At 41.0% G+C, this 23641-nt stretch overlaps 1 pseudogene and 2 gene segments (V, D, J or C); all 3 read left to right on the top strand.

Moving 5' to 3' along the window:
* The first annotated feature begins 1778 nt into the window (after positions 1-1778).
* LOC122748484 lies at positions 1779-2422 on the top strand. The segment is given in 2 exon segments: positions 1779-1851; positions 1977-2422. Coding segments are annotated over 2 exon segments (492 nt in total).
* An 8549-nt stretch (positions 2423-10971) lies between these two features.
* LOC122748483 lies at positions 10972-11608 on the top strand. The segment is given in 2 exon segments: positions 10972-11037; positions 11163-11608. Coding segments are annotated over 2 exon segments (492 nt in total).
* A 1210-nt stretch (positions 11609-12818) lies between these two features.
* On the top strand, positions 12819-13335 carry LOC122748482 (annotated as a pseudogene).
* The last annotated feature ends 10306 nt before the right edge of the window (positions 13336-23641 follow it).

The raw sequence follows: 23641 nt of genomic DNA, 5'->3' as shown, positions 1-23641 counted from the left end.
TAGAAGCTGGGAATGAGGAGTTAGCAACAATTAACTTCTTCCCTCCTGTGACTAAAAATGTTCCTTGTTTGAGCCCACCTGCAAGATCAGAGATTGTGGCCCAGCCGTCCTCAGAGGATAGCTTGGTGCTTTACAGATACTTGGTGGCACAAGGACCAGACTCCCTGGTGTCCACCCCATTCCTCAAGGACAGCAATCTCTTTTGAGGCAAGAATAGAATAGTGATTTACCAGAGAACTAGTTTTCTAAACTTAACTCATTCCAGGCCAGCTGAGGTTCTGAATTCTGCTGAGTGACAAGAAACCATGACTTAGTTACAGGACAAAATCACTTGGTTGTAAATCGGATCAAGTACAAATGATACAGACTCAAGTGAATCTTCTCAAAGGACAGTGACGACCACAAACAAGGAAAGCTCCCCCGCCCCTCCCCAGGTCATCAGACCACTGAGGCACAGATGGCCTTTTCCTCCTTAGGTGAGTAATTGAATCAAACGAGTTAGCCAAACGGCAGTCCAGAAGGCCACTCTATCCTTACTCGTGTATACGTTATATATGTTAAAGGATCTTAAAAACCTTTTTTGGGTAAAACACTAAATGCTAAGAAAAATACTTTTCTCTACAATTCTTTCCAGAGTCTCAGGAAAAGAGCCTTGGAAACATGAGTAATAATTCTGCAATATAAAGGCCTTCCTTGATAAAGTGTACTGAAGGCTGTACCCAAACTTTAACACAAGGTAACTGATCCCTTCCCTCCTCATCCACATGAAGTATCTGCTTTTACCCACCTTTCCCCACCGAGAAGGGCAATTGATCTCTTTTGAGGGCAGAAAGTGTCATTGTTTACTTCAGCATTGGTGCAGGAGGGGATGAAGTAATGATTAGGTTTGTCAGCTCTTCCCAGAGTGTAATTTACATACTTTGAGCTTTTTCTTGTTCAAAATTGAAAAAAAAAATTCCCTCAAGACCTGTTGGAGGGCGTGGTGGATAGTTCTAGATCGTACGTCTCTCCCTCTCTCCCCAAAGTAGAAATGTTTGGAAAGGAAATTAGGTATAAATTAAATAAAATCATTTTTAGTAAACTAGAAATGACAAAGCAGAGAACAGTGTCACTACTGATACTTTCCTTCAATGTCCAGGCAGCTCATGATGGGAGTGTGGCTGGCACCCTGTCCATAGCTTTGGGAGCAGCTCCAGATGTTATGCTCTGCATTCCCGATGTCCTATGTTCTTCATTAGGGTAGCAAAAAGTCCCTTCTAACTCTAAGGCCTCTTACCCAGCATGGTCATTGTGGGGCAGCTAGGTGGCACAGTGGAGAGAACTCTGGCCCTGAAGATGGGTGGACCTGAGTGCAAATTTGACCTTTATTTACTAGCTGTGTGACCCTGGGCAGGTGAATGGGAAATGCAGTTACCTTCTGTCCTCAATGACATTAGGTGGCTTTGGGCATTGGCTCCAGCAGGGGGCACTGTGGGACTACCACAGTCATGGTGGGTGGTCAGAGCCCAGAGCCCACGCAACCATATCCAGAGTTGGCAGGTGTCTCTGTGTGTTCATTGATGTCTACCATAGTAGCAGCTGCTTCCTGGCTATGCCCAGTGGAGTAACCACACAGCCAAGGCACACGCTGTCCCACCATTTGCCAACAGGGGCCCTCGACACTGGGGTCAGAGAACTATAGCTGGCAGCAATATTTGCATGAAGTGAGGCTCCATCCTCCCAGGATGGGGTGGAGTAGGGGATAAGAAGCAGGGACAGGAGCCCAGTCCCAGCTCTGGGGCCTCAGGGAGCAGAGGATCTACACCATGGACCCGACTCCTTTTCTCCTCTGGGTGCTCACAGTCTGCCAAGGTTGGGAGGAGGGAATCCCTGTGCTCATGGGGTGTGGAGGGGAGAGCTGGGCATGAAATAAGGAGCCTTGGCAGCGATGCCCCTCTCCCCATTACTGACATTTGTGTCTGTCCTGTTGGTTTCAGGGGTCAGTTCTCAGGCTGTGGTGACTCAGGAGCCATCTCTGACTGTGATCCCGGGAGGAACAGTCACCCTGACCTGCAGCTCCAGCACAGGGGCGGTCACCTCTGGGCACTATCCTGCATGGATCCAGCAGAAGTCTGGTCAAGCTCCCAGGGGACTCATCTATAATACCAACACTCTTAGTTCAGGGGTCCCTGCCCGGTTCTCAGGGTCCCTGCTTGGGGACAAAGCTGCCCTCACCATCAAGGGGGCCCAGCCTGAGGATGAGGCTGACTATTATTGTGCCTTGTGGTACAGTGGTCCTAGGCACAGTGAGAGACTCAGATGGGGAACTGAGACAAAAACCTTCTCAGGCCATGCCTGTTCCCAGCTGCAGAGGTTATCTCATGTCTGTGGATTCCCAGCTTCTGAGCTTGACATGGGATGTTTCTGCACTCATTCCTTGTGAGATCCTCTTTCCTGCTATTATTTGCAGCGTCAGTAATAGGAGTGGGTCTCCATAGCTGTCTCTCTGGGGCAAAAGTCTTGAGTAATTGTGTAGTTTTCAGTTGGTAAGCATGGTAATAACAAGGGAAAACAGTTCTAGGAATCCTGGTGTCCTCCATAATTTTAAGAGGTTAGAAGCCTTAACAGCTGACAGACCTTGGGGTTTTCCCTCAGAGTTCTTGTTTGTCCTTCATTTTTGAAGAGAACCAATGACATCATGACGTGCTTATGCATTGGATTTAAGTGAGGTAGAGTTGTACAAAGTCGTCAGCCTCACTCACTGTCTCTTCCAGAGTCTTCAAAGTCCAGTGGCAGGATAAAAGTCAGGATGACTGGTGATGGCCTGGAGTGAAGTGGGTGACCTTGGCATCTTTGATGCCTGACCAAGCTCTAAGTATCTCACAGCACCTGCTTCAGTCACCTTCATAGACATTGGAGCAAACTGTTCTCATCTGCCCATTGCATCAGGGAAAGTCTTTACATGATTGGAGTAGACATCCCTCCAAGAACATCAGGCTCATCAGGGTCGGGGGAAGGAAGTAGCACTGACCTAGGAAACAGAAGCTATTCTTGGACATCTTTGAATGCTCATCATACCTTGAACTTCATTTTTCAGCAAACTCTTTCACTGGGCAGAAGAAGGGTTTGCACCTGTGTGGCACAACTTTAAGAACCTTGGGTCTCCACTGTTAATGCCTTATGGTATCCCTATGCTGAGACACCAAGGAGAGAGGGAAGTGTGGCAATGGATAGTTTTATGGGATGCTGGGGAGCAGAGAGCAGAGATTTCAGACTGTGTCCCATGAGAAGGAGACTTTACCTTGGAAAAGGCTGCACTTGCAACCTCTCAGGCTTTGGTGGTTCTGTAAGCTCCTTGTGTATGGGGAATGTTTCATGCTTTCTTCTTGCATTCCCTGCCCCTACCGCAGAGCCTGCACATAGTGGGTGCTTAAGAGATGCCTGTTGACTGTCAATTGATTCTGGCATCAGGCATGCAGACTGCATTGGTGGCTGGTCACATTTTTAGGCTGACTAGGGACTTGCAATCAACAGTCCATCTCTTTAGTGTGTGGCTATTGGGCCAGAACTCGTTATGGAATGTTTGTGCATCCTGGGAACCAGAGAGCAGGGCCCTTTCAGCATGTCACCACACCTTCCCAGAAGCAGGCTCCCCAAACTTGTCCACATGAGGATTGCATCAGTAAAGTACACTGAGTACTTTCACCAACAACCCCCCTGAAGTCAGGGAACAATCAGTTATTGAGTGAGGGCTGACATGCCTTCTATAGCCATTGTGCTAAACTGACTTTACACAGATTTCATTTAATGCTGACAACGGTCTTGGGAGGGAGAGGAAACTGAGTCAAAGAGAAAATAAATGACTTGCCCAGGGTCACCCAGCTAAGAAGGGACTGAGTCTTTTTTCATTCCTCTTGACCTGCTGAAGTCCTTTAAAGTTCCTTTAGCCAGAGCAGTCTAGGTCTGGGGTCTTCAGAAGATAAGCAATCAAGTCTTCCACATCATGTCACATAGTCAGGGTGTGCAAGTAGACGTCTATACAAAGAGAAGGGTGTGGGGGAGTCACTGACATTTCAATCTCATTCTCATTTGAATTGGTCAAAAGGATCTGGAATACACATACATGCATGCATATGTACATATAGCCATACATGTATACATACACATAGACTTAAATAGAGAGATGTCTTTTATTCAGCAGGAAAGTAGGAAGAAAAGGGAGGGACAAGGGACAGGGGGAGTTTTTGTGGGAATAGATTAAGGGGGGGATTAGTCCTAAACCAAATAATCTCTAACTAAGGATCTACCAGAATTCTTTTAGTGGATTTTTTGAGGTGGCAAAGAATGGGAATCTGAAGGTGTGGCCATCAATTGGGTAATGGATGAATGTGTTGTGGAATACAGATACATCTGAATACTTTTGGGATCAAGAAATGCTGAAGGGACTCCAACAAGAAGGTAAAGAAAGGGAATAAGTGTTTACATAGCAAATACTTTGTTCCAAAAGGTGATGCACTGGAGGATATATGGAGAGTCCTCTCAGTAGAGTCAGGTGAAAATTCCTATTGATCATGTGGAATTGAAGTCATACATTTTTAGAAACTGATTCCCAAAAATATACCTTGGCTCCTCTTCACTGTCCTGAAAAGTTAGATTAGCAGGACAGGGAGAATGACAGCAATTACTGCCTAAAATGCAGAGGACAGCATCGGTATTGATATTTTTTCATAAATATACAGGCAGCTCATGATGGGAGACTGGCTGTTGCCCTTTGCACTGCTCTGTCAGCACTGCTCATGTGGGGACCTGCAGACCAGCTTTCCCTCGCCCCTGATTAGGACAACACCAAATTCCCTTCAACTCCAATAACCCCCACCTTCCAGGGTCATTGTGAGAATCACTTGAGATCATAGATATGGAATGATTTGCAAACCTTAAAGTGGGATATCATGGCTAGCTGTTACTGCTGCTCTTTCTGCCAAGATCCTCTGAAGGGATGCAGTTGGTGACTCTGGCCAGGGGCTGGCTGGGCTGTCCTTAAGGACAGAGAAGGGGGATGGGATCCTGAGGCCACAGTGCAAAGAGGTGGGCCATGGTACCAGACGATTGGCTCATTAAGGTGTCTGCTCTAAGTCATCTGTCCTTGGTGGCTTGGGGCCTTGCATCAGCAGGAGGCGCTGTGGGACAACTCTGGGGGCATTAAGGCAGGGCATGATCACAGCAGAAAATTCCTCAAACCACAGGCAGAGTTGGCCTTGATTGGTCCTGAATGCTTGCTGCCCCTGCAGCAGTTTCCTGGCTGGCACCAGTTGGGTATCCCCAGGGCCACGTCACTGTCTGCCCCACCTATCTCAATATTAACACTAGAGCCAGCAGGGCCCCCAACTCCGGGTCCCAATCAGTGCAATGTTGAGAGTTATTTGCATGAAGGGTCATTCCAGCCTCCCAGGGTGGGGTGGGGTAGGGGGAAGGGAAAAGGTGGACTGGGGAGAGAGGTAGCTCACATGAAGGAAATAAGAAAAAAGCTTATGGAGGGGAGGGATATAGGGGGAAGGAGTGGGGGGTGAGTGAACCTTACTATCATCAGAATTGGCTCAAAGAGGGAATAGCATACATACTCAAGTGCGTATAGTAACATATTTTTGCCCTGAGGATAAGTGGGAGGGGAAGGAGATAAGGGGGAGGGGGAGAAGAGGGGAAGGAGGGAAGTGCAGATTGCGGGAGGGAGCAGTAAAAAGCAAAACACTTTCAAGGAAAGTGAAGATGTTCTTCATAACTTGCACATGTATGACATATTAAATTGCTTGATTTCATAGGGAAGGTTGAGGAGGGAGGGAGGAAGAAAAATTTAGAACTCAGAATTAGCTCAAAGACCTTAATCTCATCAAAGTGGGCTCAAGGAGGGAATAACATACACATCCAATTGGGAGGAGTAACCTATTATTTTTTTTTTGGTGAGGCAATTGGGGTTAAGTGACTTGCCTAGAGTCACACAGCTAATAAGTGTCAAGGGTCTGAGGCCGGATTTGAACTCAGGTCCTCCTGAATCTAGAGCCAGTGCTCTATCCACTGCACCACCTAGCTGCCCCAAGAGTAAACTCTTTAACCCTACATGAAAGTAGATGGGGAAGAGGATAAGGAGGGAGGGTGAAAGAAGGGAGGGCAGAACAGGAGAAGGGGCAGTCAGAAGTAAAACACTTCTGAGGAGGAGTAGGGTAAAAGAAGATAGAAAATAGAGTAAATATCATGGGAAGGGAATAGGATGGAGGGAAATAGTTATGCTGATTGACTATAATGGCAAAATGTATGATACCTACTTTGCTGGGCTACTGTGAAGTAAATTCTTTGTCAAGTTTAAGGTACTATACAAAAGTTATGATGAAAAGGATGCTATCAGAAAAACCTGGAAAGACCCACAGGAACTGAAGCAGAGTGAAATGTACTATGTACAAAATAACAGCAATAGTGTAAGATGATCTGCTGGGAAACATGTGGTTATTTTCAGGAAGGCAATGATCCAATATAACTCTGAAGAACTTAGGAAAATTGCAATCCATCTACAGAGAAAGAACTGGTGGTATCTGAAAACAGATTGAAACACATTTTTTCGAAAATTCCTTAATCTGAAGTTTTGTTTTTATCTGTTTTCTTTCACAACCTAGCTAATGTGGAGATGTTTTCCATGACTACTCATATATAACTTATATTGAATTACTTGAGTTCTTGGGGGTGGGGGTGGGAAGGGAGGAAGAGAAGTTGAAACACAAAGTTTTTAAAAATTGATCTCAAAATTTGTTTTTACATATAATTTGGAAAATAAAATTCTAAACAGAAAAAATAAAGAAATAAAAAATATGAAAAAATAAAAAATATTTCCTCTTTCAAAAGGAAAAAAGATAGAAAGACAGAAACAGATAGAGGCAGAGGCAGAGAGAGACAGGCAAACACAGAGACACAGAGAAAGAGAGACAGACACAGAGAGAGAGCATTTATTAAGTGCCTGACACTCTACCAAGTACCGGAGGCCCAAGGACAAGCAAGCAAGGATGTCCTGAACCTCAAGGGCCTTATTTTCATAGGATCATACAATTAGAGCTAAAAGGGAAATAAGTCCCTTCGTTGACAGATGAGAAATTGGACAGTGATTAAGGGACTTGCCCAGCATCACACCTCATTAAATATACAGAGACACTTAACTCGCTTCTTTCTGAATCCAATTCTTGTTTCCTAAGCACTGCCCCAGTGGTGTCAAGCATAAATAGAAAGGGATCCCTGCAGGTCTCTTATTGTCTTAGAAAAACACAGATTAACATTTTCTATATTGTACTGTATTTTTATTCCTTTTGTTAGCTATTTGCCACTTATATTTTCATCTAATTCAGGACTCTGGGTGTTTGATAGCTTTACACTTACATAACCTTAGTGCCTACAGTTGGTGAACAGTATAGCCAGGGTGGGGTGGGGTAGGGGGATAAGAGGGATGGGTGGGAGCCCAGCCTAAGCTTTGGGGCCCCAGGAAGCAGAGGATCCACACCATGGCCTTGATTCCTCTCTTTTTGGTTTGTACATGTGGGTCCCTTTCCCGTTTCCATGATTTTTTTGGGAAAAAGACCCAAAAGTGGTATTGCTGGGTCAAAGGGTATGCACAGCTTTATCGCCCTTTGGGCATAATTCCAAATGGCTCTCCAGAATGGTTGGATCAGTTCACAGCTCCACCAACAATGCATTAGTGTTCCAATTTTCCCACAGCTTCTCCAACATTTATTATCTTCTTTTTTTTGTCATTTTAGCCAATCTGATAGGTGTCAGGTGGTACCTCAGAGTTGTTTTAATTTGCATCTCTCTAATCATTAGAGATTTAGAGCATTTTTTCATATGGGAATAGATAGCTTTGGTTTCTTCATCAGAAAACTACCTGTTCATATCCTTTGACCATTTCTCAATTGGGGAATGACTTGGATTCTTATCAATTTGATTTAGTTCCCTATATATTTTAGAGATGAGGCCTTTATCAGAAGTACTGGCCTCAAAAATTGTTTCCCAGCTTTCTGCCTCCCTTCTAATTTTGGATGCATTTCTTCTGTTTGTACAAAAAATTTTTTAATTTAATGTAATCAAAATCATCCATTTTGCATTTTATAATATACTCTATCTCTTGTTTGGTCATAAACTGTTTTCCTTTCCAAAGATCTGATAGGTATACTATTCCTTTTGCTCCTAATTTACCTATGGTATCACCTCTTATGTCTAAATCCTGTATCCATTTTGACCTTATTTTAGTATAAGGTGTAAGATGTTGGTCTATGCCTAATTTCTGCCATACTATCTTCCAGTTTTCCCAGCAGTTTTTGTCAAATATTGAGTTCCTATCCCAGAAGCTGGAGTCTTTGGGTTTATCAAACACTACATTACTAGTGTCATTTACTACTGCATTTCCTGTGCCTAGCCTATTCCATTGATCTACCACTCTATTTCTTAGCCAGTACCAGATAGTTTTGATGACTGCCACTTTATAGTCAAGCTCCAGGTTTGGTATCGCTAACCCACCTTCCTGTGAATTTTTTTCATTATTTCTCTGGATATTCTTGATTTTTTCTTTTTCCAGATGAATTTTGTTATTATTTTTTCTAGCTCTATAAAAAATAATTTTTAGGTAGTCTAATTGGTATGACACTGAATAAGTAAATTAATTTGGGTAGTATTGTCATTTTTACTATATTAGCTCTGCCTATCCATGAGCAATTGATATCTTTCCAATTATTTAGATCTGATTTGATTTGTGTGAAGAGTGTTTGGTAGTTGTGTTCATAGAGTTCCTGGGTTTGTCTTGGCAAGTAGACTCCCAAGTATTTTATATTATCTACTGTTACTTTAAATGGAACTTCTCTTTCTATCTCTTGCTGCTGGACTTTGTTGGTCATGTATAGAAATGCTGATGATTTATGTGGATTTATTTTATATCCTGCTACTTTGCTAAAGTTGTTCATTGTTTGAAGTAATTTTTGAGTTGATTCTCTAGGATTCTTTAAGTATACCATCATATCATCTGCAAAGAGTGATAGTTTTGTTTCCTCCTTGCCTATTCTAATTCCTTTAATTCCTCTCTCTTCTCTGATTGCTAAAGCTAACATTTCTAGGACAATATTAAATAATAGGGGTGAGAATGGACATCCCTGCTTCACCCCTGATCTTATTGGGAAGGCCTCTAATTTATCTCCATTGCATATAATACTTGCTGATGGCTTTAGGTAGATACTGCTTATTATTTTAAGGAAAGTTCCACCTATTCCTAAACTCTCTAGTGTTTTTGTTAGGAATGGGTGCTGTATTTTGTCAAAAGCTTTCTCTGCATCTATTGAGATAATCATATGATTTTGGTTAGTTTTCTTATTGATGTGGTTGATTATGTTAATAGTTTTCCTAATGTTGAACCAGCCCTGCATTCCTGGTATAAATCCCACCTGGTCATAGTGTATTATCCTGGTGATCACTTGTTGTAATCTCCTTGCTAATATCTTATTTAAGATTTTAGCATCAATATTCATTAGGGAAATTGGTCTATGATTTTCTTTCTCTGTTTTTGCTTTGCCTGGTTTTGTTATCATCACCATATTTGTGTCATAAAACGAATTTGGTAGAACTCCTTCTTCATTTATTTTTCCAAATAATTTGTATAATATTGGAATTAATTGTCCTTTAAATGTTTGGTAAAATTCACCCATAAATCCATCTGGCCCTGGGGATTTTTTCTTAGGGAGTTCATTAATGGCTTGTTCAATTTCTTTTTCTAATATGGGTTTATTTAAGGATTTTATTTCCTCTTCAGTTAACCTGGGCAGTTTGTAATTTTTGTAAATATTTATCCATTTCAATTAGATTGTCAAATTTATTGGCATACAGTTGGGCAAAACAATTCCTAATTATTGATTTAATTGCCACTTCATTGGTGGTAACATCACCCTTTTCATTTTTGATACTGGTAATTTGGTTTTCTTCTTTCTTTTTTTTAATCAAATTAACCAATATTTTATCTATTTTATTGGTTTTTTCATAGAACCAGCTCTTAGTTTTATTGATTAATTCTATAATTTTTTTGCTTTCAATCTTATTAATTTCTCCTTTAATTTTCAGGATCTCTAGTATCTAATTGGGGATTTCTAATTTGTTCTTTTTCTAGCTTTCTAAGTTGCATGCCCAATTCATTAATCTCCTCTTTCTCTTTTTTATTCATGTAAGCAGCTAGAGCTATAAATTTTCCCCTAAGCACTGCTTTGGCTGCATCCCATAGATTTTGGTATGTTGTCTCATTATTGTCATTCTCTTGGGTAAAGTTATTGATTGTTTCTATGATTTCTTTTTTGGCCCATTCATTCTTTTTTTTTAAATTAATAAAGTATTTTTTTCCCGTTACATGTAAAGATAGTTCCCAACTTTTGTTTATACAAGCTTTCCAATTTCAGATTTTTCTCCCTTCCTCCCCTCCCTCCCCCCCTCCCCTAGACAGCAGGTAATCTGATATAGGTTATATATATATATGTATACACACACACACACACATATAATAACATTAATCCCATTTCTGCATTAGTCATGTTATAAGAGCAAAACTCAGAGAAATGATGAAAAACCTCAAAATAGAAAAAACAACAGCACCAAAAACAAAAGGGGGCACTGTGGGACCACCATGTGTGACTCATGGTGGGTGGTCACAGCCCAGACCCCACACAATCATATCCAGAGTTGGCAGGTGACTCTGTGTGTTCATTGACATCTGCCATGGCAGCAGCTGCTTCCAGGCTATGCTGAGTGGAATAACCACACAGCCAAGCCACACACTGTGCCACCATTTGCCAACAAGGGCCCTTGACATTGGGTCAGAGAGCTGTAGTGGGGAGCAATATTTGCATGAAGTGAGGCTCCATCCTCCCAGGATGGGGTGGAGTAGGGGATAAGAAGCAGGGGCAGGAGCCCAGCCCCAGCTCTGGGGCCTCAGGGAGCAGAGCATCTACACCATGGACCCGACTCCTTTCCTCCTCTGGGTGCTCACTGTCTGCCAAGGTTGGGAGGAGGGAATCCCTGTGCTCATGGGGTGTGGAGGGGAGAGCTGGGCATGAAATAAGGAGCCTTGGCAGCGATGCCCCTCTCCCCATTACTGACATTTGTGTCTGTCCTGTTGGTTTCAGGGGTCAGTTCTCAGGCTGTGGTGACTCAGGAGCCATCTCTGACTGTGATCCCGGGAGGAACAGTCACCCTGACCTGCAGCTCCAGCACAGGGGCGGTCACCTCTGGGCACTATCCTGCATGGATCCAGCAGAAGTCTGGTCAAGCTCCCAGGGGACTCATCTATAATACCAACACTCTTAGTTCAGGGGTCCCTGCCCGGTTCTCAGGGTCCCTGCTTGGGGACAAAGCTGCCCTCACCATCAAGGGGGCCCAGCCTGAGGATGAGGCTGACTATTATTGTGCCTTGTGGTACAGTGGTCCTAGGCACAGTGAGAGACTCAGATGGGGAACTGAGACAAAAACCTTCTCAGGCCATGCCTGTTTCCAGCTGCAGAGGTTATCTCATGTCTGTGGATTCCCAGATTCTGAGCTTGACATGGCATCTTTCTACACTCATTCCCTTTGAGGTCCTCTTTCCTGCTATTATTTTCCATATCAGTAATAGGAGTGGGTCTCTGGGGCACAACTCTGTAGTAATTTGGGGCTCTTAAGTGGGTAAGCATGGCAGTAACAAGGCAAAACAGTTCTAGGAATCCTGGTGTCCTCCACAGATTTAAGAGTTTAGCAGCCTTACCAGCTGATGGACATCAGGGTTTTCCCTCAGCGTTGTTGTTTGTCCTTCATTTTTGAAGAGAACCAATGACATCATGAGGTGATGTCTTGACTTGCTTGTGCATTGGATTTAAGTGAAGTAGAGTTGTACAAAGTCATCAGCCTCACTCACTGTCTCTTCCAGAGTCTTCAAAGTCCAGTGGCAGGAAAAAAGTCCGGATGACTGTGGTTTGTTCTTTAACCCACTCTGGTAGCTCCTGATGTGGGACTGGCTGGTGCCCTTTGCACTGCTCTGTCAGCATTGCTTATGTGGGATCTGTAGACCAGCTTTCCCTCAGTCCTGATTAGGGCAGAACCAAAGTCCCTGAACCTTTAATGACCCCTAACTTCCATGGTCATCGTAAGGATCGCCTGAGATCATAGACATGGAATGATTTGCAAACCTTAAAGTGGGATATCAAGGCTGGCTGTTACTGGTGCTCTTCCTGCCAAGATCCTCTGAAGGGATGCAGTTGGTGACTCTGGCCAGGGGCTGGCTTGGCTGTCCTTAAGGACAGAGAAAGGGAATGGTATTTCAAGGCCACAGTCCAAAGAGATGGGCCATGGAACCAGACACCTGGCACATTCAGGTGTCTGCTCTAAGTCATCTGTCCTTGGTGGCTTCTCATTGAGAATAGATGACTTGGGGCTTGGCGCCAGCAGGAGGCACTGTGGGACAACTCTGGGTGCATTATTGGCAGGGCATGATCACAGCAGAAAAATCCTCAAACCACAGGCAGAGTTGGCATTGCTTGGTCCTGAATGCTTGCTGCCCCTGCAGCTGTTTCCTGGCTGGCACCAGTGAGGTATTCCCAGGGCCACATCACTGTCTATCCCACTTACCTCATTATTAACTCTAGAGCCAGCAGGGCCCCCAACTCCGGGTCCCAATTAGTGCAATGTTGAGGGATATTTGCATGCAGGGATGCTCCAGCCTCCTAGGGTGTGGTGGGGTAGGGGGATAAGAGGGACAATTGGGAGCCCAGCCCAAGGTCTGGGGCCCCAGGAGGCAGGGGATCCACACCATGGCCTTGATTCCTCTCTTTATCCTGCTCACCCTCTGCCAAGGTTGAGACAGACTCCTTGAGCTCTTGGGGGAAACAAAGGGGTGAGCTGGGCATGAAGCTGGGGCATTGGGCAAAGTTGCCCCTCTCCCCATTACTGACATTTGTGTCTGTCCTGTTGGTTTCAGGGGTCAGTTCTCAGGCTGTGGTGACTCAGGAGCCATCTCTGACTGCGATCCCAGGAGGAACAGTCACCTTGACCTGCAGCTCCCGCACAGGGGCAGTTACCCCTGGGCACTCTCCTTACTGGTTCCAGCAGAAATCTGAGCAGATTCCCAGGCAGCTCATCTATGATACCAGCAATCTTGTATCACGTGTTCCCACCCAGTTCTGAGTCCCTCCTTCAGGACAAAGCTGCCCTCACCATCAAGGGGGCCCAGCCTGAGGATGAGGCTGATTATTACTGTCTGCTATGGTACCAGAGATAGGACCTAAGATGGTGGGGACAGTAACTCTTACACTAATAGAAATTTTCTGAAACCTTCCAGACCAATACATTCTGAAGTCTCCATTCTCGTCTCAGGCACAGCAATAGAGTTTGTCTAGTGTCATCACCAGGTCTCTGAGGGCTAGAGGATCAATGCACTAGCAATTAAAGAGGGGATGAGCCTTCAAACATATCCTAGTTCCCAGAGAAGGGCACAGTTTATAGACACTTTCTACCTGAGAGGAATCAAATTTTTAAAGAAGAGGAAGCTTGTAAGCTTGATTTTGATTCTGGTGAAAACTCCAGAATGGACCATTATTTGATTTTTTGAATATTTATTTTATTTTTACCTTATGGAAAAAAACAAGCAGTTACATAATATGGCTTAGTAAAAAGGTGATTCCAAATCAAACTGCAAATTTGCCATGTACATGTGGCTATTCTTTTCACATGTATGAAAAATTATCATGTAAAATTTTTCCCTTCTTTTCCTTCCTTCTCTCACACTGCAGAGATGGCTACTATTAGACACAAATATATATGAATATGTGTTAAATTATTTTATACACACTTGTATTCATCAGTTCTTTCTCTGAATATGGGTGGCATCTTTATTTGTTTATGTATGTAATCTGGGAATTTATAATAGATAAAATAACTTTCACTCAAAGTCACTCTTCAAACAGTAATGATGTTATCGTATACAATGCTCTCCTGGTTCTGCTGATTTTACTCTTCATTATTTTGTGTAAGCCTTTCCATGTTTTTCTAAAATCACTGAGCTTGGTATTTTTCAAAGCATAGTAGCATTTCATCACAATCTTATACCATGACTTGTTCAGCCACTCCCCATTGATGGGCATCCCTGCAATTTCCAATTCTTTTCTATCACAAAGAGAGCTGCTATAAGCATTTCAGAACATAACGTTTCTTCTCCTTTCTCCCTAATCATTTATGGAAATAGACCAACTAGCAGTATTGCTAGGTCAAAGGGTATATAGGTAGATTGATAACACCTTGAGCATAATTCGAGATTGCTCTCCATAATGGTTAGATCAATTCACAATTCCACCAACAAAGAATATCCCAGTTTTTCCACATTCTCAACAACATTTGTCACTTTCCCCTTTTATCATTTTAGTTAATGTGGTAGGGGAAAAATGATACTTCAGCCTTGTTTTGATCTGTATTTCTTTAAGCAACAATGACGTAGAGTGTTTTATGTGATTAGAAATGGTTTTGTTTTCTTCATTGGAAAACTGCCTGTTCATATCCTTTGACCCTTTATCAATTAGGAAGTGCCTCACATTCTTAGAGATTTCATAAAGTTCTTACTGTATTTTAGATATAAGATCTTGATCTGATAAACTGATTATAACCTCTCCTTTCCCCCCATTTTCTGCTTTCTTTTTGATCTTGGCTTTATTTGTTTTACTTGTACAGAAACTTTTAAATTTAATGTAATCAAAATTATCCATTTTACAACTAACTTTGCTCTCTGTCTCTTTTTTATTCATAAATTGTTCACCTATCCATAAGTCTGAAACGTAGTATGTTTTATGTTCTTCTAATTTTCCTGTAAAATATCTTTATATCTAGGTCATGTATCCATTTTCACCTTACCTTGGTAAGTGATGCAAGATATTGGTCCATTCCCAGTTTCTGTCACAATTCTGTCCAATTTTCCCAATAATTTTTACCAAATCATGAATCCTTATCCCCAAATATCAAGTCCTTACACTTGAAAACACAAGATTATTATGTTTCTTTGCTGCCGTAAATTGTATGTCTACTCTATTCCATTGATCTACCGTTCTATTTCTTACCCAGTACCAAATAGTTTAGATAATTAGTGCCTTCTAATACAGTTGAAGATCTGGTATTGCTAATACCAGATCTTTACATTTTTGCTATTTCTTTGGATATTCTTTTTTTGTTTTTTGTTTTTTGTTTTTTTTGTTCTTTTGATATTCTTGACTTTTTGTCTTTCCAAATGAATTTTATTATTTTTTCTTATTCACTAAAATAATTTTTTGATAATTTTATGGAGATTGCATTGCATATATACATTAGTTTGTGTAAAATTGGCATTTTTATCATACTGGCCCTACAAATACAACTTCATTTTTATAAAAACGTTTTTTTTTAAAATAATTGTGTTTATATAGTTGCTGGGTTTGTTTGGCAGGCACATTCCCAGGTATTTTATACAGTCTAGAGTTATTTAAAATTGGGTATTTTTGTTTGTGATGTGTAGCAATGCTGATGATTTATGTGAATTTACTTTTTATCCAGTTTACTTTTTAATCAAATCCTTGGGATTTTCCAAATATATCATCACATTGTCTGCAAAAAGAGATAGTTTTATTACTTCCTTCCCTGTTCTGATTCCTTCTTTTTCTTTTTCCTTTCTTATTGCTATTGCTGGAATTTCCAATGGAAAATTAAATAATCTCAGTGACAGTGTGCATCCTTGTTTCACACCTGATCTTATTGAGTAGTCCTCTTGTTTATTCTCATTACAAATAATGCTTGCTGATAGTTTTAGTTATATGCTTTTTATGAAGGGAAAATCCATTTATATCAACACTCTCCATTGTTTTTAATAGAAATGATTTTTGAACTTTACCAAAAAGCCTTTTCTGCATGTATTGACATAATTATATTCTTTTAAAAATTGTTATTATTGATGTAATCAATTGTGCATATAATTTTCCTTGTGTTAAACCATCCTTATATTCCTGGAATAAATCCCACTTGATTTTTTAAATTTTATTTTTATTTTTAAAAAAAATTTTTTAGTGAGGCAATTGGGGGTTAAGTGACTTGCCCAGGGTCACACAGCTAGTAAGTATTAAGTGTCTGAGGCCAGATTTGAACTCAGGTACTCCTGACTCCAGGGCCGGTGCTCTATCCACTGCGCCACCTAACCGCCCCCCCCCACTTGATTTTAATGTATAATGCTTGTAATTTATTATTGTAACCTTTTAGCTAGCATTTTTAGAGAATTTTTGCATCCGCATTAATTTATGAAATTATTGTGTAAATTTCCTTTTTCTGTTTTTACTCTTCCTGATTCTCAATATAGTATTTGTTTCATAAAAGAAGTTTCATAGAATCCTTTGTTTGCCTATTATTCCAGATAATTTATTTAATATCATAATTAGTTTGTCTTTACATGGTGATAGAATTCACTTGTTAATGCATCTGGTTCTAGGGCTGTCCTCTTAGGAAGCTTACTTATGGATTGTTCAATTTCTTCTTCTAAAATAGTTCTATTTAGATAATTTATTGCCTCTTCTGGTAATTTAGACACTTGACCTTTTTGTAAATACTTCTCCATTTTGCTTTAATGGCATATAATTGGGCAAAACAACTCCTTATAATTGCTTTAATTATTCTTTGTTAATGGCATATTCACCCTTCTCATTTTTTATCCTAATGATTGGGTTTTTTCTTTCATTTTTAAATCTAATAACCAATTTTTTATCTACTTTGGTTTTTCATAATACCAACTCCTTATTTATTAATTAAATTGTTTTTACCCTCAATTTTATTAATATTACTTTTAATTTTTAAGATTGCCAATTTAATTTTTTATTGGGGGTTTCTAATTTGTTCTTTTTCTAGTTTTTAACAATTGCATACCCAATTCATTAGTCTTCTGTTTCACTATTTTATTGGTGTAAGCATTTGGAGATATAAAATTTCTTCTCATTACTGCTTTTCCTGTAGCCCATAAGTTTTGATAAGTTGGCTCATTGTGATTTTCTTGAATAAAATTATTGATTGGGTTTCTGTGATTTGTCCTTTAACCCCCTCATTTTTTAAGATTAGATTTTTAAATCTCCAAGGAGTTTTTTTCATTGAACATGAAAGGTCCAGGAGAAGCATAAGGAAATCCTTAAAGCCTAAGTATAAAGCACTGATTAATGTCACACTGTCTACTTGTGATACATGAAGATGTTATTCATATTAGGAATTATTGGTAGTTATTATTAGTAATATGATTTCTCAAACTGTCTTCACTAAAGTGGTTTGAAAGGAAGGTCAGGGCTGAGTTGTGTATGATGAGGTGATTCTACAAAACAAAATTGGGTAGAAATAGATTAAAAGGGGAAATTATCTCATAAAAAGGGTGCATGAAAGGAAGGACCAAATCAGAGGAAGCAGTTAGGGGTGGAGGGCTGGTAATGTTAGAACCTTACTTTCATCTGGGCTGAACAACAAAAGTGTACATCTGAAGAGGATTAGAAGTGTCCTGAACTTCTATAAAGGTGTGAAAATTGGGTGATGGGTGGGGTGAATGACTTTTAGAAGGGTGTATAGACTAATATTTGGTGATAGGTGTGAGGAGATGAGGGAACGAATTTTCGGGTCATTATCAGGGATGTTGTGTAAAAGAAGGAATAAGGGGTGAAGATAAAGTAACAGGGATAGCATAAGAAGCGAGGCTGAGAAGGAAAATCATGGATAAAAATGAGATGAAGGGAAATTCACAAATAGCATTTATAATTTTGAATGTGAATGGGGTGAATTCATCCATGAAATGGAAAGAAATAGCAGAATGGATTAAAAATAAGAATGCCCAGTATGTTGTTTACAAGACACACATTTAATGGTGAGAGATACTCAGTTAAGATGGAGGGTTGGAGAATATATTATGCTTCAGCTGGTGCAAAAAAGGCAGGGGTAGCAATTATGATCACAGACAAAGTTATAGCTAAAACAGATTTAATTAAAAGAGATAAACAGGGTAACTCCATTTTGATAAAATGTACCATAGATAATGAAGCAATATCAATACTGAATCTATATGTGCTAAATACTATAGCATGTAAATTTTATTTTTATGTTTATTTATTTGGGGGGGGTGAGACAATTAGTGTTAATGACTTCCCTTGGGTTCCACAACTAGTCAATGTCAAGTGTCTGAGTTGGTATCGAACTCAGGTCCTCCTGACTCCAGATCCAGTACCCTATTCACTGAGGCACCTAGCTGCCCCTAGCATGTAAATTTTAAAAAGAAACGTTAAAAGCATTATAGGTGGCAGTGCATAGTAGTTCTATAAGAGTAGGGAACTTTAATCTTTCTCTCTCAGAACTAGAGATATCTAACCCAACAATAAACAAAAAAGAAGGTGAGGCCATGATTCAAATTTTAGATAAACTATATATGATAGAAATATGGAGAGAATTGAATGGAAATAGAAAGGAATGTACCTCTTTCTAAGCGGCTGATGGTTCTTCAGATAGATTGACCATATTTTAGTAAATAAAAATTTTATAGTTAAAAGTAGAAAAGCAAAAATATTTAATTTATCCTTTTCAGATTGTAATGGAATAAAATCATATTTATTAAGGAACCAAGAAAACATAGTTTAAATACCAAATGCAGAATGGACTATTGAAAATAGGGCTTGAGAGCTCCATCTCTACAACTTTATTCTCTTCAAGATCATTATCCCTGTGATGTCTCCTTTCCCCATCTCAACTCCTTTGTGAACCTATTCAGCTCTAGGACATCAGTCAGTGACTCTTGTTTTTTTCTTTTTGTCTTTTTCGGTAAGGCAATGGGGGTTAAGTGACTTGCCCAGGGTCACACAGCTAGTTAAGTGTAAAGTGTCTGAGCCTGGATTTGAACTCAGGTCCTCCTGACTCCAGGGGCAGTGCTCTACCCACTGTGCCACCCAGCTGCTCCCAGTCAGTGAATCTTGATAACCTTGGCCCTTTGTCCCATTTCCATACAAAACTAGCCAAACCTCAGCTTTGGATTATCCTTCCCATTTAGTCTTCCCAAAATGGTACTGAATGAAGATAGATCAAATCATGAAACTGCTGCCTGGGTTCACTTTAAAATGTTGCTATTTAATCTCAACTGGATCTTCACTGCAGCAAACCAATCACCCTATTCTTTCCTAAACAATTCGAAATCTTACCCACCACAGGAGCTGTTCTAAACTTCCTTTCTGCTCAAGTATTCCATTCCTCCTCAGGCCCATGCCCTCTCAGCTAAGAATTTTGAATCAAAACTTCACTGAAAAAATGAAGTCATTTGTTGAGAGCTTACCCTGATTCTCATCAACTCAATTTGTACCTCCCAGATTCCTGTTGTCACTATCTCCACCTTCAGCTCTATCTCCCATAAGATGGCCCCTCTCCTTGCCAAGGTAAAACAGGTGGCCCCTCTGACACCCCCAGTCTCTAACTTCTTTTAGTTTCCTAGTGGCTTTTCTACTACCTAAAATCATACCCATGTCTCCCCATCTTCAGAAAGCACTTACTTTGTCTGTCCATACCCAATTTCCATCTTTCTATAATGTCAACTTTATTCTTTCCTTGGGAAGGGTTTCTGTCATTGGTGCCTGATGGGAGTGAGCCTAGTCCCCCCTTCTGACTCATTGCTAACAACTTCTGCAGGTGAACTTTCCCATCTTCCCAGGCTATGGCAGCTCTGAGTCCTCTTCTACTTGTGAGACCTGATGTCCCATTTACCTGACCTTGCAGGCTCATCCTTATTCATGTTCACTATGGCAATTCTGGCTATACTGTTCACTGTAAGGGTTTTTTTAAAAGATCCCCCAGGTTCGTTAAGCCCTGCACAGGCTACCAATCTGTAAGGGCCAAATTTAATATGGGAAGAGCTGCCCCCTTCCCAACTGTTCCTCCCAGACTGATAAGAAATGAGATTAAAAGCCTCTTTTCAGATAAACAAAAGAACAGGGTTTATTGATGAGAACAAATCTAGAAATAAGGACAAAGAAAAGCAGGGCATATGACCTGCAAACTCGTCCCCCAGACTCAACTTCTTCCCTTTAACTCTATCCCCTGCATGTCCGCATTTAGCTCTCTCGGCTGCCGCCATGAGCTCCCCTCTCTCTCTCTTCTCGTCTCCTCCCACCTCCTCATCTCTACTCTCCAGAATAAAAAACCCTTCTCTCACAGGAAACCCAGGCCAACCACCCACACACCCCAAGCTAATTTGCTGGCACCCCTAGGGGTGGCATCCAAAGTCAGTCAGGACATGAGTTTTCCTTGCATACCCGGGCTTGGGTGGAGGGAGCCAGTGCTCGGGTTTACTGTGCATACCGGGGCACACCCGAGGCTTTCTAATTTTAGCCAAGATGGCATCCCCCAAATCACAATAATTCTTTTATCACAAACTGTAGGCACTAAGGTTATGTAAGTGCAAAGCTATCAAACTCCCAGACTCCTGAATTAAATCAAAATATAAGTGGTAAATATCCTTAAAAAAAGGAATAAAATTCAATACAATATAGATGTTAATTTGTGATTTTCAAGGACAATAAGAGACCTGCAGGGATTCCTTTCTATTTAAATTTGACACCACTGGCCAGTGGTTAGGAAATCAGAATTAGAGTCAGAAAGAAATGGATTAAGTGTCTTTGTAAATTTAGTGATGTGTGACCCTTGGCAAGTCCCTTAATCACTGTCCAGTTTCTCATCTGTCAATGAAGGGACTTAGTTCCCTTCCAACTCTAAAGGTATGATCCTATGAAAATAAGGCCCCTGGGGTTAGGGACATCCTTGCTTGCTTGTTCTTGGTTCCCCAGTAGGTAAAAGAGTTTCTGGCACATAATAGGCACTTAATAAATGCTTTCTCTCTCTGTCTGCATCCATCTGTCCATCTGTCTGTCTCTGTCTCTGTGTGTGTTTGCCTATCTCTCTATCTGCCTCTGTCTCTGTCTCTGTTTCTTTCTCTGTGTCTCTGTCTCTCCCACACTTTCACTCTCTTTCTCTTACAAAATCCAGATAAAACTAGTCTTATTGGATCCTGAAAGGCCAAATCAATTCTGATCAGTGGCCATATAGTGTTGTTTCTAATCCCACAACATATCTCTCCTCCACCCCTTTTCTCTCTATAGAAGGGCAATAAACTACAAATGAAAATCTTTCTCCTTTAGCTAGAACTTTCTCCCAAGATGATTTGAGCTCTCTAGAACTTAAAGGTATAAAAGGGGAAAATAGAAGGAGAAACATGCATGAGGTGAAATAGAGTAGGAGATGAAAAAAGCCTCAGACTTTTTCTATGCCTACTTCACCAGGACCCAACTTCCTGGTTAGTGGTGTCCAGTGTGAGGAAGACAGAAGGTGGACAAGCTTAAATATTAGGGAATTTGACCAGTTGCAAGAGAAATTTGAACAGAAATACTACCAAATCTCATGTCAATGAGGTTGTGGTCAAATGGGATGATTTAGAATACTTTTGAATTTCAGAATACCATCTTTCCTGGAGAACTTAAAAAGAATTATCTCTAAAAAAATCATTAAATTTTTGCCCGGGCACAAGACCTTACAACCCAAACTAGACTTTCATTCTAATTCAGAGAGGTTTCTCCAGCTGGGCCCATGTAACTATCCAGGGATTAGAACTGCTCACTCATTTCAGGGTTTCCATTTTAGGCCTCAAGGAATTTTCCCATGTGAGATTTCAAATTGGATATATGAGCATTAAACTCCCCCTTTAACTTTTCCCCTATATATCTCCCAGACCACTAAGAAGCCTCTGAGCTTCAATCATGAGGGATTGGCCTTTATTGTTCAGACAACAAACAGGTGATACCGATTAGGGAAATAGGAAAGTAGAAATACAAATGAATAGTCTTAGATCTATGCTTAGTCTATATTCTTTTATAAAACTCACCGGATCCCAAAACTGCCTGGCAGGCCGAGAACCAGAGCTGACCACCAAAACATGCTGTCACTGTTAGTGTGAACGAGACAGAGAGCGAACTTCCGTTTTCACTCTCAGTTTTTTTTTTTTTTTTTGCAGGGCAATGGGGGTTAAGTGACTTGCCCAGAGCCATCTCTGACTGTGATCTCAGGAGGAACAGTCACCCTGACCTGCAGCTCCAGCACAGGGGCGGTCACCTCTGGGCACTATCCCTACTGGTTCCAGCAGAAATCTGGCCAGACTCCGAGGCCACTCATCTATAATACCAACAATCTTGTATCAGGTGTCCCTGCCTGGTTCGCAGGGTCCCTGCTTGGGGACAAAGCTGTCCTCACCATCAAGGGGGCCCAGCCTGAGGACGAGGCTAACTATTACTGTGTTCTATGGTACAGCAGTGGTAACCAGCCTCACAGTAATTGGCTCAGATGAGAAACTGGGACAAAACTTTCTCTGGCCCAGACAAGTACCAGATGTGAAGGTTACCTACTATCTCTGAAATACCCAGCTTCTTGCCTAGGTTAAGCCATAGATGTCTCTACATTCACTTCCATGTCCTTTGACCTGGCCTGCATACATTTGCCAGGTCAGTTCTAGAGGGAGCCCACCAGAGATTGGATGTAAGATGATGGAGACAGTAACTCTTACAGATACAGTTTTTGAAACCTTCCAGTTCAATACATTCTGAGGTCTCCATTCTCATCCCAGGCACAGCAATGGAGTTTGTCTAGTGTCATCACCAGGTCTCTGAGAGCTCATGAATCAATGCACCAGCAATTAAAGAGGGGATGAGCCTTCAAGCATATCCTCTTTCCCAGAGAAGGGCACAATTATACAGATTTCCTTTACATGACTTTTTATTTGAGTTTTTTATAATAACGAATTTCATTTATAGTTTTGGGTACCAATTTTTGTCCCTCTTTCCCTTCCTCCCCTTCCCCCTTCCTGAGGTGGAAAACAATCCGATATGGGTTCTACATGTATGATTACATAAAACATGATGATATTTGTCACTTTGTATAAGAAAACTTGATTAAAGGGGAAAAAATGAAAGAAAGTAAAAAATCTCATGCTTCAGTCTGTGTTCCATCAATATCAGTTCTTTCTTTGGAGGTGGATAGTCTGTTTCATCAGTGGTCCTTTGGGATTGTCTTGGATCATTGTATTGTTGAGAATAGTCAAGCCATTCACAGTTTTATATCAAACATTATTGCTGTCTCTGTGCACAATGTTCTCTTGGTTCTGCTCACTTCACTCTACATCATTTCATATGAGTCTTTCCAGGCCTTTCTGAAGTCATCCTGCTTGTCATTTCTTATAGCACAATAATATTCCATCACCATCATATACCACAGTTTGTTTAGCCATTCTACAATTGGTGGGTATTCCTTTGGTTTCCAATTCTTAGCCACCACAAAAAGAGCTGCCATACATATTTTTGTACAAATAGATCTTTTCCTCTTTTGGGGGGATGCTTTTGGGATATAAACCTAGAAGTGGTATTGCTGGATCAAAGGTTACACACAATTCTATGGCCCTTTAGGCATAGTTCCAAATTGCTCTCCAGAATGGTTGGAACTTTTCACAACTCCACCAACAGTGGATTAGCATCCCTGCTTTCCCACATCTCCAACACCCAATATTTTCTATTTTTGTTATATTTGC

This window comes from Dromiciops gliroides, chromosome 3, assembly GCF_019393635.1.
Source record: "Dromiciops gliroides isolate mDroGli1 chromosome 3, mDroGli1.pri, whole genome shotgun sequence".
Taxonomy (NCBI): domain Eukaryota; kingdom Metazoa; phylum Chordata; class Mammalia; order Microbiotheria; family Microbiotheriidae; genus Dromiciops; species Dromiciops gliroides.
Note: the sequence above shows the minus strand (reverse complement) of the source record. Positions and strands in the feature narration are given on the sequence as shown.